We start from the raw sequence: 16885 nt of genomic DNA on the forward strand, positions 1-16885 counted from the left end.
CCCAGATATTAGGGAATTGTTGAACAAATTATGGCACTTTACTGCAATATTATCATACTAGGAAGCACATTTAAAGAATTCAAAAAAACATGCAAACTCTTCTGTGAAGTGATGCAGAGGGAGGGAAACTAACTAAAACGTGCATGGAAAAGAAACAAAATCTAGGCAAATGCTGAAGTAGTTCCCACCAAACTGCCTCACTTAAAAAGTACTTCCTTTCTATATCTAATCAATTGGTTTCTCAAGAGATATTTGGATAGGGGGGTCTGTTCAGTTATCCAAACAAAAAGTATTAGAAAATATACCTTTTAAAAACAATCCAACAAAGTTGCACTGTGAAAGCAATTCTGTATGCAATGAGGCATCCTTTAGGAAAGGAGGAATATCAGTAGCATAGGTAGTAGGGATAGGACAGGGCAAGAAGGGAGGTGGAGCAGAACTTCATAAACAGCTTTTGAGCTCCTTAGAATCCCCGCCCTGCTTCAAGGATTGACTGAGAGGATGACAAAGACTAGGTATTTTACCCTCGCTGGAGTAGACATTTCTGCAAGAGAAGACATGCTTTTTCCCTACTTCATTGGAAGGGATTTGCTGAGCTCCCTGGGGAGTGATGAATTGGGGCCTGTGCTGACTTTCAGCATTTGAGCGATGCCTCAGACAAGGTGCTGGAGATGCACAATTGTAAGGCCATTTTATCTCCCTTCTCTTATTGCTTTCTCTCCTCACCATACACTTAGCAAATTTAAATCCAGCAAGGAAATTCAGGAGCGAGTCTTCTTATGGCCACTGCAAATGATTGCCCTGCCATGCCTAACTCAGCTAGTGTTATTAGACCCCGGCATTATGAAGAATCCTTCCATTTCCAACAGGCCATTTGGATTATTTGTTTTGAAGTTAACAGTGAAGCCTCAATAGCAGTGTCATAATAAACACACGGCCCTCCTAATGTATCCTGAATCCAGCTGTTCAAATGCTCTTTAGAAATATACCACCTTTTGCTGCATAACCATTTGTTTCCTAAACCTGAAACCAATGATGAAGAGAGAAGATGGCAAATGAAATCTTCATTCAACCTTTAACATAAGAGTGGCAGCTGTTATCGGCTCTACATTTTAATGAATGTCGTGCTTCTGAGGCTTATGATAGTATCTTTTGTTGTTGAGTATAACCATCGTTAAAGGTCACCATTCCATAGGCTGTATCACTCACGACTGAAGGAGATTCCACTTTGGGATAAATTCACAATTTTTCTTCCTAACAAGGTGATCGTATCAGGATTTTAATGTTCAAGAGGGCCAGGTTATAGATTAAAGCCCTTTGTGTCTGGGAAGCCAAGCTGGGTCCTGGCGGCTTCAGGATTTTCAGTCAAGCACTGAAGGTCCCAAAGTCAAGTAGGTTGATTAAAGAAGGTCTTTTGGAGCCTTTGAAATATAGATAAAGTGCAATGTTCCTCTATGGGGTTAAATTAGAATTCCTCTCTCTCTTGACAAGGCCTTTTTCAAGGATTCATAATATTAATCTTATTCTCAACCTTTCATATGAACATTGAAATAGCTCCTTTATAAGGGTGATGCTTTTTTGTATTAAATATATATATTATAGGCTTTAAACTCTGTTATATATGACACATTTGGTAAGGAAATTGTTGTCACCCTAGAATACTTTTAAATATATATTTTTATAGTGCCAGGATGGAATATTATGTTTTTCAGGATATAAATATAGGGATAGATAAATACATGCAAATGGATGTAGGTATATTTGGAGTAGAGGGAGTATCATGGGACCTGCATTTTTATAACTAGAGAGTAACTTCCAGTGTGGAAACTCCCTCTGCAATATGCCAGGGGTTTCCCTATACCTAAGAGTCATAAGGGGTGATCTGAAGACCTGGGAGGTTTAGTGACCTGCCCAGTATCACAGAGTCAATAAGTGTCATTAGTTAAACTTGCACCCAGATCTTTCTGAAAAGATTAGCCCTGTATATACTATACCATGTACTTTGAATATACATATATTCACATATATGGAGTATATTTATGTATGCATTCAATATTAGAGAGGCTTTATTTATTATCTTGATAGAAAAATCCTTCATGAAAATTCATGTGAGGAACTTTGGGGCACTTATATAAGAAAGGTTAAGACAAGAAATTGAGACTTTCTTGTACTGTCCAGAGACAATGCTTTCAAATTCACCTTTGATTGAGGGAGTGACATTCTTAGACAATTGTAATCTTGGATATGCAGCCTGAGTGTCTCAAGAAGTTCTTTCAATAAGAATTGAGAAAGTAAGGGCAGTTAGGTAACAAAGTGGATAAAGTACCAAGCTTGTAATCAGAAGAACCTGGGTTCAAATCTAGCCTCGGACACTTCCTAGCTGTGTGGCCTTGGGCAAGTCATCAATCCTGTTTGTCTAGCCCTTCCTTCTCTCTTAAAGTTATGACTAAGATAGAAAGTAAGAGTTATAAAAAAAATCAGTTAGTGCTTAATATATACCAGATATCATACCAAGTTCTAAGAATACAAAGGCAAAAAAATGTAATGGTCCTTGCCTTCAAAGAGCTTAAATTTGTTTGAAAAGAGGCAATGCAAATAAAAATAAGGAAGAAGTTGCACTCACCTGTACATCTTTGAACATCTCCAGGATTCTTCCTGGGAACATCATCATTGGGAAATCTCATCATCTCATAAGACAGAATCACCCTTGGACCTGAAAATTTATCAATGCCCTCTGCCCCTCTAATTAGAGTGAAATCATGAGCTCCAAAACTTCCTTTAAGGAGGAGTACCAGTACAGTCATTGCCTCATTTCCTTCCTAGCCACATTCACCAGGCCCCTCACAGAGGGTACCTTCCTACCTCTCCTTTTCACCTCTCTTTTGTTGTCTTCCACCTTTAGTCAGTAAACTCCTTAAAGATAAACTGTCTCTTTTATAGTTTCATTTCTAGCAATTAGCACAATACTTGGCACATGAAAAGTGTTTAATGAACTTTTACTGACTCATTGACTTAAATAAAGATTGACTTAAATAAAATAAACAAAATAATTACAAGGTAATTTGGGGAGTGGCTCAGAGGCACCTATAACTTGGATAGGAGGTGTCAGAATCAGGAATAATCCTCTTTGTGTTTATGCTAAGCAATGAAGAAAGCTAAGGATTCTAAGAGATGGGACAATGAGGAGGAAGTACATTCTAGATACTGGAGAGGTAGGGGGTAGGGGGGAATGGATTTCACAAGCTTCCCTGAACTGACAGCCTGACTTCCATAATACACTAGACTCCTGGGAGAAGAAGAAACCTTGACACAACAGGTAGCTATCCTTGCCACCTCTCCAAGGGTCATTGCAGGATAGAAATAGAGAGAAATGGCTACCTCTAGGAATGCTTTCTGGGATACCAAACAATGCAGCTACAACCTTCCCAAACAGTGGTAGCTTATCTGGATTTGAGTTACTCTCTACAAGCAATATCATCTGTCAGAAGGCTCTACAATAGTATCCAATCTATTGATTGCCAATAATAGACTCCTTTCCCTCCTTTTCAAATCCTGTACTATTTACGAACTTGCCCATATTCACAGCACTATGCAGGTCTGCCTGGAGCAGCTTGTTGCTCTCTGTGGCCTTGGTGCTGCAGTTCACTATAGCCTTCTTCAGTGGTGATTCTGTCCATGGTGCTGAATGCTTTAGACTGCTAAGACTGTGAGATACAGGACAGGAACTAGAAAGAAATAAGTACAGCAGGTACAAAATATCAATTTGTTTCCTCCACTTTGCTGAATTTTTAGTTTACTGGGTCAGACTGTCTGACTGTCTATTTGTCTGGAATGTGTCCATATGAAATAATGTGGGGGGGTGGGGGGGGAATGGACTCTAATTTGGAACCATCTTTTCACCTTCTCTAGTTCTCTGGGAATTCAATATTGTCCATTGCTTCCCCTTCCCTATCTTCCATGCACATCTGAATGTTTCATCTGAAGTGATGACCAAGACAATAATAAATTAGTGGAGGGCTCTAGGGTTACATAACTCCAGTGTAATTAAATTGAATGCAACCTGGAAATCAAAACAAATTACTTATCATAAGAACAATTTATGACTTTAGACAGTCCAACTCTAGAGGAATGAAAGAGGAACAGGATGTAAAGAAGGAGGGGGACAGGGAAAGGAAACAACATTGGTTAAGATAAATAGAGTAGGTTTCCATATTAATGGTAAATCGGCAGTGCAATTATTTATCTTGTAATGCAAATACAAACGGAACAATATTCTGCAAAATGGTTGAAGAGCAATATTAGAAAGGAGGCTCAGAAAATGAGAAACTGCATAATGCTGCTATTAAAAATGAAGGTAAATAAAAATTAGATGAGCCAAAATAAATGCTTTACTGAAAAGCCAGAGTCTTGCAAAAAGCCTGTGCAAAGCAGTGCTCCACCATCAGCAGAAGATCACTAATGGCCAGCACTCTGACCGCATATATAGGTAGTTATGATCAAATATCTAAGTGAAGAAGAGATGGTTTGCTTTGCTATATATCCACAGTAATTGCTGTTTGGGGAAGGACAATGAAGTGTATAACATTGGCTCTCTGTCCCTAATCCTAAATTATGTCAGGACCAGGGAGACAGACATATGAAATAAGTTTGAATGACTCCAGACTGTCATTCTCTAGGACTAGATATAATTTTGTTTAAAATTTTAATGGGCTCAAGGCAGAAATACAAAGCCATAGTAATGATCTGTGATATGTCCCTGAGTTTAACATTCTTACTTTGGCTGCAGTTCCAAAATATATGACATCTCAGTTCTAAGTAGGTAAGCCAAGACACCTAAGAAGGTCCAAGTGCCCATCTACATGTCATTGCCTGCCTGCTATATCACATTCAGCTAATCCAGTGGGAGAAAACCTACACAGACTCACTAGGAAAAGATCCTGTTTAACTAATCTCTCTGACTTTTCTCAGGGAGGCTGCAGAAGGGATCAATAATCAAACTGTGCACATGACACAATCTAATAGCTTTTCAAAAATCTTTTGACAATTTTTTGTAGCTAAAAATTCAAGTTGGGCCTAGGCATAGATAAAAAAACTTACCATGCAGCAGAAAACAAAGAGCCAGGAAAACCACTGCCAGTCCAGAGGATAAGTAAGTGGAAACCCACTGTTCTCCCCAACTCAATGGGCTGGATTGACAAGGGAAAACACTATGGGGTTTTTGCTAATCACAGATTTGAAGTGAGTTATATTTATGGAGAAGGAAGGAAGTGGCCCTTAAAGAAAACAACCATAAGGGCTCTAGTTTTCTATAGAATAAGTTAAATAGTTTGTTGTTGGATGGACAGACACTTCAAAGGGAATCTTGAGAACAATAAGAAAGAACGTAAAGCAATATAATAATCATTTGTAATCAACACACAACTGCATATATGAATTTTAAAGGAAGGTAATATCAACTCAGGTCTTCTTTAATTCCTTCTATACCTTAGGTGAACATTTAAAAAAACAGAAATTAAATCAGTATCCAGGAAATGAATAATATTTGTCCAGTATCAGAAGCAGACTAAGAGGTATTTCTATCAGGATTTTCATTTGATGGGGAAGGGGGGATGAGCACAAGGAAATGAGAGTCTCAAAGGTCACTTGAAAGAGCCCAAATATGGAGGGACTTGTTATTTCTAATTGCCTTTGAAGTCTGCCCCTATACCTTCTACTAATGGTAAAATACTGCTTTGCACAGGTTCTTTGCAAGACTCTGGTTTTTCATTGAAGCACTTATCTTAGCTTATCAAATTCTTATTTACCTTCATTTTAGTACCTAAACCCTTGGTTCAGGCCTTCATCACTTCATCACTTCATCACATCTAGACACATGTCTAGATCAGTGATGGGCAATCTTTTTAAAGAGGGGGCCAAAGGAAAGGAAATGTTCATCTGTCAGTCTGTTTCTAAGGCTTTTGAAGTTTCATTGTATTATATCCTACTCCCTGTATTTGTCCGATTAGGAATAATGTTGAGAAGCAGGATAGAACATTTCAGGGGGCCACATCTGGCCCACAGGCCATAGTTTGCCCATCACTGGTCTAGATAGTTGTAATGGTTTCCATTTAGGCTCCCTGTTTTGAGGATCTCCCCACTCCAGCCCATCCTCTACACAGCTGCTAAAAGAATTTTGGTTTAATGTAGCTATAACTATGTCACTCCCCTTTTCAACAATTCCAATAACTCCACATTGCTTCTAGGGTCAAATGTAGGCTATTATTATTCTTAAACCTTTACTGTCTAGCCCCAACATATCCTTCTAACCTCATTATTCATTGTTCCCTTTGCCTGATTCTACTATCTAATCAACCTGGCCTTCTCTTTGTTCTTCACATATGGCACTTTATTTTCCATCTTTATGTCTATAAACTAGTCATCTCCCATGCCTAAAATAAACTACCACCTCACCTCTGCTTCATAGAATCCAATCTAATCAACATTAATTAAGTGTCTACTATATGCCAATCACTGTACTAAATGCTGGGGAAATAATAATTTTTTAAAGAACAGTGCTCAAGGAATTTACAATCTAATGAGTAGAGATAATGTACAAAATGAGGTAAGAAAGTGGGGTGTGAATGACCCAGAGGTATCCAGAATGGGAGCATTTTGTTCTGTAGAGCTAAAACCAGACAGAGCAGCAGATGAAGAGTAAAGAAATCTGATATTCTAGTTTCTGCCCCACCATAAAGGAAGGCATTGGGAGGAGTTGAGTATGCCACCCTCCAGCCTCTATCTAATCAGAGGGGAAAAGAGGCTGAGAGAATTGATGTCAGTTTAGGTTAGTATGCATGGTATCAGCAGTATGGTGCTGAGAGTAGAAAGGATGAGCTTAACCTGGGAAGAGCATCTTGTTCCCTGGAGTTGAACTCAGAAGAGTAGCAGATACATAGTGGAGATATCCCTCTCTTCCTGCAAGATACAGCTTAAGCACTACCTTCTAACTGAATTTTTTCTTAAATTCCTCCTTGTATTAAATTACCTAGTCTTTATTTTGTATATGCTTATATATTCACATGTTATCTTCTTATAATAAGCTCCGTGAGTGCAAATATTATTTTAATTCTTCATCTTTTTAACCCAAGTGCCTAGAATTACCTATAGAGTAGATAAATGCAACAGTTCTGATAAATGCACACTGATTGTGCTAGAACCTGACCTATTTTGCCAGATTTTTCTCAGTCTTAACTTTTTTTTATTATGTTGTCTTGGAACTCTAAGAGTCCAGACTCCACCTCTACTTTTCAATTTTTCAGACGTACTTATTCTTAGGTCCATTTGTCTTTTCTGCTACTTCTCCATATTGTTCACCAAAGGTGACTTATACAGATCTTGCCCTTGGTAAGGGGGTTGGAGACTTGACTCTCTTCCTCTGCCCAATGACTGCAGTCCTGTCCTTCTGATCCCAAGAAACCCCATTGGTTCTGGGATCCACTGAGCTAGTAAGGAAAATGATGAAGAACCTATGACCATAATAAGTCTGAATAAACAAAGAAAAACCCCAACTTGGGACACTGAAATTTCACACCCTGGGAGTCTAAAAATAATATAACTATGTCCATCAGTTGAGACATGCCTGAGCAAATCTTAATAAATGAATATAATGGAATATTACTGTGCCATGAGGATATGGAGAATTTGAAGTAGCACAGGTGAACTCATATGAACTAATGCCATGAAGAAAGCAGAACTGGAAAAATAATACATTATATGTAATGCTCAAGTAATATAAATGAAAGTAAAAATAAAATGAAGATAAATAATATATAATTATTATGTCAGTTTTGGCCCAAGAAAATGCTATAAACTACTTTTATTGGAAAGGTAGAGGATTTTATGTATGGAATCCCCCATACACTGTCAGACATGGTTGTTTTTTGTTGGTTATTCTTTGTTATAAGAGAATGCTCACTGGGGTCTAGAGGTTCAGGAGAAGTTATATCTGGAAATGACTGCAGTATAGAAAGAGAAAACATAACTAAAACTGAGAATAAGTAAATAGCTAAAAATTAAAATAATATAGCTCTTTTCCCAGTCCCTAAACTCACAGTCTCCATTCCTCTTCTCACTCAAATTCTGTTGGGCATAATTTAAGTGGCATACTTCCTATATCCTGGAATAGATTAGATACTCCTCCTCTCCTATTTTCTTTTCTTTATTCTTTTCTTTTTTCTCACTCATTCTCTATCTCACTTACTCTTGCTCTCTGCTCCACCTCCACCTCTACAAGAATATGTTTAGTACAAACTTTCATGTTTTCATGACTTGATCACCATGTTGGAACATCCTTGTTGTCCTGAGATATGGTAGTTTTCTTACTCTACTTTATCAGTTTTCACCCAGACAGACAAAGATTAGAAAGTAGTGAGAACTGAGATGGAAAAAAGGAAAATGAATTCATGGAATATATTAACTTTAGAAAAAGAGAGGAGTGGATAAATGATTAAACTAATAAATGGCTTAGATAGAGGCTCTTTCCCAGGATATCTCAACAAGTTCCCTAGGAAAGGAATCCACTGACAATAATCCATTGGTCGTGGAGTTGTGAACTGATCCAACCATTCTGGGGGGCAATTTGGAGCTATGCCCAAAGGGCTATGAAACTGTGTATACCCTTTGATCCTATAATACCACTACTGGTCTTTATCCCAAAGATATAATTTTAAGAAGAGGAAAGGACCTACTTGAACAAAAACATTAGAGCAGTTCTCTTTGTAGTGGTAGAGAATTGGAAATTGAGAGAATGTCCATCATTTGGAGAATAGCAGAACAAATTGTGGTACATGTTGTTGATACAATACTATTTTGCTATAAGAAATGATAAACAAAATGCTTTCAGAAAAAAACTAGAAAGGTCTGTAGGAACTGATGCAGAGTTAAGCAAAACTTGGAGAACATTGTACACAGTAACAACAATATTGGATAACGATTATCTGTGAAAACTTGACTACTCTCAGAAAAAGCAATGATCTGGGACTATCCTGAAAGACTAATGATGGGAAATGCTATCCACCTCCAGAAAAAGAACTGCTAGAGTTAGATGGATGCAGATCAAAACATACTATCTTTCAAATTAGTATATTTATGGTTTTAGTTTGGGGTTTTGAATATATCTGAGTGTGCTCTTATAATGACCAATATGAAAGTGTGTCATTTTACATGATAATAATTTTTTTATTTAAACCAAACAAACAAATAAATAAATAAAAGAGAAGGGAAAAAACAAAGGGGTCAACTGGCATAGTGGCAATCATGCTAACCTAGGAATTAGGGGGCCTGGTTTCAAACCTTGCCTCTGTTGCTTACTACCTGTATGGTAAAAGACAGGTCTTTTCACTTTCTAAGTACACAATGAAGGTCCAAAAGAACAAATAATCATGCCTTATCTCTCATAGCCAAAAGGTAGAAGGCTACCAGGGTAGGAATATTATATACATTGTTAGACACAGACTATTTCAGGTATTTTGCTTAGTTGTCATTGGGTTCAGGAATTTTTTTTTGTCATATGTAAAGAATATGAGGATTGATTATGATGCCAAGATGAGATAAAAGGCATTTTTAAAAGTACAAATAAAATGAGAGGATTGGACTAGCTTATCTCTAAGGTCTCCTCTGGATAAATCTAGTGATAGTCAACCTCAAAAATAGACTTAAAGAGAGGGAAAGTTGGTGGTGGAGGTGGTAGAAAGCTATGGACTAATTATATATATATATGAATCTCAGATCCAGCTGCTTTACCTGAGTCACTAACCAACCATTAACATTATACTTTGAATCAGTCTCTATAGCAGTGATGGCAAACCTTTTAGAGGTGAACTTTTAGAGGCAAGTGATATGAGAAATGTCTTCAGGTACATGGAGAAGGGGAGAGGAGCATCCAAGCTCCATGTCCCTCTGGCTTTCTAGTAATGAACTCTGGTGAACTCTGTGCTGAGGCAATGGCAATGCATGCCCACAGAGAGGTCTATGAGTGGCCCCCCACCTGGCATGTGTGCCAGAGGTTCACCAACATGGATGTATACTGTTGACAGAGCTCTAAGTTATGAGAGAGAAGACAAACTTTGCAAGCTGCATGGTTTTATGCAGACAGTGTTGTACTTTTTTTTGACAGTGTTACCCCCAACATCTGATAAGTTGGACTCTCCAAACTTTGGACCCTGACAAATAATTGTCCCTTTGCCTGTCTTGCAGTATGCTGGTGAAGTCCCAGAAAACAGAATAGAAGTCGTGGTAGCCAACCTCACTGTAATGGACCGAGACCAACCTCATTCTCCCAACTGGAATGCTGTCTACCGTATCATCAGTGGAGACCCATCTGGACATTTTAGCATCAGAACAGATCCTGTTACCAATGAAGGAATGGTCACTGTTGTAAAGGTCAGTCTCTCCTCCCCATTTTTCCTAACCATTCTTTCATATGTCCCCAAACTCTAGTCCTGCTATTCAGTTCCGCATAATGTTGTAGAACTGGACTAGGAATTGAGAGACTCTGGCTCTGACTCTCCATGACTTTGGGTAATACGATGTAAATCAATAAACATTTCTCGAGCACCTACTCTGTTCAAAAACTAGAGATGCAAAGACAAAAAAAATGAACTAGCATATCCTGAAGGAGCTTACATTCTACTTGAGGAGAGGAGAGAACAATAATATGTATACAACAACTAAGACAAAGCATTTATAGTTATTTCAAGAGGGACAGAACACTAACAAATGGGGTATCAAAAAGACCTCATGTAGAAGATGGCCCTTGAGTTGTGCTTTGAAGAAATCTAGGAATTCTGTGTGATGGAGGAGAAGAGAGAAGACATCATAGGAATGGAACACGACTTGTACAAAAACTTGGAAGCAGGAAATGGAGTTCCATTTACACTGTATACTTTTCCCTTCTGGGTCTCAGATTGCTCACCCATAAACTGAAAGTTGGAATAGATGATTTCAATAGTTCCCTCAGCCCTGATAGTCTGAAATCAGCTACCAGATGGAATAAGTGAAAAGTCTCCATGAAACTATTCTTGTACTTTTTAAGGTTCCTGGTGTTCAATAATATGATATATGTCAGCCTTAAGAGCAAAGTATATCAGGTTTATATAGACCATGAGGAAGACACCCTAACCACAAAAGTCACCTCTCTTACTTTTTTTTTCACCTTCTATCTTGGACTCAGTACTGTGCATTGGTTCCAAGGCAGAAGAGTGGTAAGGGCTAGGCAATAGGAGTTTAGTGACTTGCCCAGGGTCTCACAGATAGGAAATATTTTAAGACCAGATTTGAAACCAGGACCTCCTATCTTGAGACCTGGCTCTAAATCCACTGAGCAATCTAGCTGCCCCCACCTCTCTTACTTCTTACAGATGAGGAAATTGAAGAAAGGGAAGTGACTATCTAAGACCATAAAGGTTGTAAGCAGCAGAAACTATGATTTACAGGAATCCTGACTCCAAATCTAACAGGCTCACCACCAGAGGTATCCTGGTAAATGTTTAATTAATTCTCAAGAGGTAAAAAATACACAAAATAATTTTTTTAACCCTTAGCTTATATCTTGGAATTCTCACTAAGTATTGGCTCCAAGGCAGAAGAGTAGTGTAACGGTTAAGCAATTGAGGTTAAGTGTGTCGCCAAACCTCACACAGCTAGGAAGTATGTGGGACAAGATTTGTACCCAGGACCTCCCATTTCCAGTCTTGGCTTGCCATCCACTGAGCCACCTAGCTTTCTCCACACAATAAACTTTTAAGTTTAATCTGTATTATTATTTTATCCTTCGCTTTCTCAAGTTTAGACAATCAACAAAAAATAAATCAAGCTCTGTTTTGTAGCATTTGCTGGTTTCCAAGATATAAATGTTCATGCTGAAAATTTAACAAACAGCTCTGATGAACCAATACAACTCCAGCATGCCTCTCATTGCCACTATTTGGGTAGAACTTTCTCTTAGGAAAACGGTTGAGGTCACCTGGGAAATAGCCTCCATCTAAATTATCTGTCAGCCTAAACAGTTTATTCACTCCATCCTTTCCCAAATTCAGTGCATTGCATGGTATTAGGAAAGGGCATACTCTGTCACTACCTGTATACTCTCCATTATATCCTTAAAAAAAAAAATCCAAGCCTTCTCCATTGCTACTCTGGCCTTCACCATACAGGCAGATAAGTGGGGCCAACCTAGCCATCTGCCTCTGTAGTTATTATTCTGCACAGTCAGGGCTTAGCTACATTGGTTGGACACTCTGTGAATCATTTCCCAGATAAGAGTCCTACAGATGTTTCCAGGGACTATCAAGAGCACAGGGAAAGTTTGAATAGAAGGCTGTGATCCAAGGGTGTGTGCCCTCCGTGTACTGTGCAGTGCAACTGAAAAGAATTATTTATGCCTCTGTGAACAAAGCCACTCCTGTTTGAAAAGAGTGACCTTCACATACCAAAAGTGGAAGTGAAAAGGAGAGAGAAGCCAATAAAATGAGTCTGGCTTTTTAAATGGGAAGGGGAAGGGGGGGAATTCCAGAAAGACTTTAGGGAAACAACTGCTTTCTTAAAGTGAAGAACCAGCAGGGCACAGTATGTGAACTCAGTGTGATAAGAGGCTGACACTAACAGAGATATTGAGCTGGACTACCCAGGGATAGAATCTTAGAGTAAAATCTTAGAATAAAATGACACAGTAGATTCAGAGTCCTAGAATCAACATATTCATCATTGATAGCACCAGGCACTGTGCTAAGTGCTTTACAAAAAATATCTCATTTGATCTTCACAACAACTCTGGGAGGCAGGTGCTATTATTACTTCCATTTTACAGCTGAGGAAACTGAGGTATCCAGAAGTTAAGTGACTTGATTAAGGTCACATAGTAAGTTTCTAAGCTGGATCTGACTTCAGTTCTCCCTAATTCCAGGCCTATCCACTATGCCACCTAGTTTCCTAGGAATCATGGGATAGTATCTTAGAATCCTAAAGAAGAAAAAGAATTTTTTTAAATGCTTGCCAAAAAATTCTGCTAGTAATATTTTTCTTTAGCACCTTCTAATATGTGTTTATGTATATATGTGTACATTTATATGCAAATATGTACATATATGTTTATTTATGTGTGTGTATAATATTGGAGGGGGAGGAAGGAAATGATTGGTGGAATTATTTGGCAGCCATTTCTTGAATCCTTTCATCTTTAGGACTCTATTCTAAGATTCTATCCCATGATTCCCTAGGCAACTAGGTGACTTGGCGGATGAAGCACTGGGCTCTATGACTATTTATATAATCATCAACACCAGGTGTTTGTTGAAAATCTCTTGGACATAAAGCAAAGTGATCAAAAGGAATTAAATGACTCTTTAAGCTCTTTTCAAAAGAGATATTGAAGGTGGGGAATGGCAGCAGGAGAGACTCTTACCTTCAGAGAGATGTATCACGGAAGACTGACAGTTGTTTGTTCTTCTAAATCTGGAATTGGTCATTATCCTTAGTAGAGTACAAAACTTTCCATATGGTACAGTTTGAGGGGTTTCTCAAAACTCCCTAACCTAAAATATATTCTTCATTTGTTTTTTCTAGTACCTGAAATCCTACCATTATACATACATTCCTTTGTTTTTGATCTGCCTATGGGCATCCATTTTTAAATGTGCAAAAGCAGTAGGTGATGTAAGATGACGTAAGATGTTTTTTTAGTTCAAGAGAGAAACTAGGACTATATCTAAATCTAGGGATAATCCATGAACCTATGGAACTGATGAGATAGCATAAATGGAAATGAGAAGAGAACTGAGGATAGAGTTTTGTGTCTACCTGTGGTTAATAGGTATGACTTGGATGAAAATCCAGGAAAGGAGAGGGACAGTGGTCAGAAAAGTCAGAGGAGAACCAAGGGAGAACAGTATCAGGAAAACTTAAGAGAAAAGAGAGTATGCAGGAGAGGATGATCAATACCATAAAGGGTTGAAGAAAAGTCAAAAAGAATCAAAACTAAGAAAAAATCCCTGAGAGAACACTGGTAATTTTGGAGAGAGCAGTTTCAATTAAATGATGAAGTTGGAAGCCAGATTGCAAAGGACAGAAGAGAAGGAGAACAGAGAAAATGGAAGACCTTAGTGTAAATGACTTTCTCAAGGAGCTAAGTCAAGAAAAGGAGAAGAGATATAGGATGATAGCTTTCAGAAAAGATAAGATCAAGTGATGGGATTTTTTTTAAACCCTTACCTTCTGTTTTTGGAATTTGATTCCAAGCAAAAGAACAGTAAGGGCTTGGCAATGGGGGTTAAGTGACTTGCCCAGGATCATATAGTTATGAAGTATATGAGGTCGGATTTGAGCCGAGGACCTCCTCTCTCTCTAGGCAAGTGACGGTTTTTAAAGATGGGTGAGATTTCAATGGGTAGATATTTAAATGGAGTAGAATAAATACTTTTTGAGGGCAAGGATCTTTTTTTATATCTTGTATCTCCACTACCTAGCACACTACTTTGCACATAGTGGATACTTAATCAATGCTTGTTAAATTTCACTGAATGCCCTGCAAAATAGTAGGTGTTTAATAAATGTTTAAGAATAAATTTTTATCTCTTGGTGGAATATATATAGAATTTGACCTTGCATATCTATTTAAAACAGTAAAGGTGTCTTTCCTCATTTCTCTTCATATATAGCAAAATCAGTCTGGAGAAATGATTTTTTTTTTATACTCTCAAAGGGTCTGCTTTTAAATAAATGGATCCAAGTCAGTAGTTGAAATCTTTGTATTTATTGAATACTAGGGTACTAGATACATTTGCTTCTGCATGCTATGTAATAAACATTCCAGTGAGCTATCTCTCTAATATTTAACCAATGACAAATTGTTTTAAGAATTACTACTTTGCAGGATAGTCTGAGATTTGGCCCTGCTAGATCCCTTTTATTATTACTTGTTTTCGGTATTTCCCTAGAAATTCTTGATCTTTTTTGTCCCCACTTGAATTTGAAACTATATAAAATAATTTCAAGTATTTTGTAGTTCTATATAAAGTAATCTTTTGACAGTTTGATTGGTATGGTATTGAATAAGTATAGTAATTTAGTTAGGATTGTCATTTTTATTATATCGATTCATCCTACCTATGAGCAATTAATATATTTCCAATTTTCAGGTCTATCTTTATTTCTATAAATAGTGATTTGTAAGTTGTATTTATGAAGTTCTCATGTATATCATGGTAGGTAGACGTCTTAAGTATTTTATACTTTCTTTAGCAATTTTTAATGGAATTTCTCTAGAAGTTAAAGGGATGCCTATCAGGAAGGACCGAATAACTAATGGCATAATGAGCATGAGGGAGCACTATTTTGCTGTGAGAAGAGAGAAAAGATACGATTTTGAACTTAAACAAGTTATGCCATGAGATCAATATTATAAAAATGAATAATTTTGAAGGCTTTTGTGAACTGATGAAGAATGAAAGAGCAAAACCAGGGGAACAATTTATTTAAGAATTACAACTTTGGGGGCAGCTGGGTAGCTCAGTGGATTGAGAGTCAGGCCTAGAGACGGGAGGTCCTAGGTTCAAATCTGGCCTCAGACACTTCCCAGCTGTATGACCCTGGGCAAGTCACTTGACCCCCATTGCCTACCCTTACCACTTCTTCTGCCTTGGAGCCAATACTCAGTATTGACTTCAAGATGGAAGATAAGGGTTTAAAAAAAAAAAAAGGATTACAACTTTGTATGCTATGAGAATTCTGATACAATGGCCATCTGTGAATCCAAAGTATCAGTAATGAAACACACTATCCACTTTCTGACAGAGGAAAAGATTTAGGGTGCAGAATGGAATATAGATATATATGTGTGTGTACATATATATACACACTCACACAAACATACATATACATGTATGTATGTAGATATACTGTCAATGAGGAAATTTTTGTTTGACCATGCATATTGATATAATGAGCTTATTTTTCTTTTTTCATTGAGGTAGGAATGAGGAGGAGAGAAATTTTTTTTGTTATTTAAAAAGTTTAATAGAAAGATTAGAGTGCTAGAGATAAGTGTTGCATATACTTTCAGATGAGAGCATTGTATTGTTTTTATTTTTTTTTTTACTTTATTAGAAGAGCCATCTCATGGAGTAGTGCTAATTTATATGTATTTGTAATGTAAAAATTAATTAGTATAAGATTTGTTTGTTTTTTAACCCTTACCTTCTGCCTTGGAACCAATACTGTGTACTGGTTCCAAGGCAGAAGAGAGGTAAGGGTAGGCAATGGGGTTTAAGTGACTTGCCCAGGGTCACACAGCTAGGAAGTGTTGGAGGCCAGATTTGAACGCAGAAGCTCCTGTCTCTAGGCCTGGCTCTCAATCCACTGAGCTACCCAGCTGCCCCTCCAGTATAAGGTTTTTTTCCATAGCAAAATGACCTGAAATAATACTGACCATTGGAGAATAAACAGGAAGGCATTTCCATTACAAAAAGGTTTTCAGACTCTTCTTCTCATTTGGGTTTGAGGAAAGAGTTAACCATGAAGATGAGGTTAACCTTGAAAGTACTGATAAGGTGAGGAGAGAGATTAGGAGTATAGGAGTGAGATATGGTTAGGGTCAAATAAGAGTCAATTGTCCTAGAAATAAAGCTCCAGATTTCCTCATTCTAAAAGCTTTGGGTCTTTCAGGTAGCTGTACCCCTCCGCCCCAACCTCCCAAATCTCAGGCATTATAGAACCCTTAGAGTTCTATATCCCAAATAGGATCAGTCATGTTTATTATTTTCCCTTCATGACTAGATCTATTCATTCTGGCTTATTCAGGGAGAAATAATTCAAATTAAAAGCCAAGTGAAAATAAGATGGTGGCAATTATATC

General features: G+C 37.7%; 1 protein-coding gene across 1 annotated transcript in view; it reads left to right on the top strand.

The window, feature by feature from the left end:
- The window catches only part of CDH4 (cadherin 4), a 464726-nt gene that overhangs the window by 393122 nt on the left and 54719 nt on the right, over positions 1-16885 (top strand). The window contains exon 10 of the mRNA XM_044659642.1: positions 10234-10419. Coding sequence (XP_044515577.1) covers positions 10234-10419 — 186 coding nt within the window. The remainder of the gene's footprint in view (positions 1-10233; positions 10420-16885) is intronic.

The sequence above is a fragment of the Gracilinanus agilis genome, chromosome 2 (genome assembly GCF_016433145.1).
Source record: "Gracilinanus agilis isolate LMUSP501 chromosome 2, AgileGrace, whole genome shotgun sequence".
Lineage (NCBI taxonomy): Eukaryota > Metazoa > Chordata > Mammalia > Didelphimorphia > Didelphidae > Gracilinanus > Gracilinanus agilis.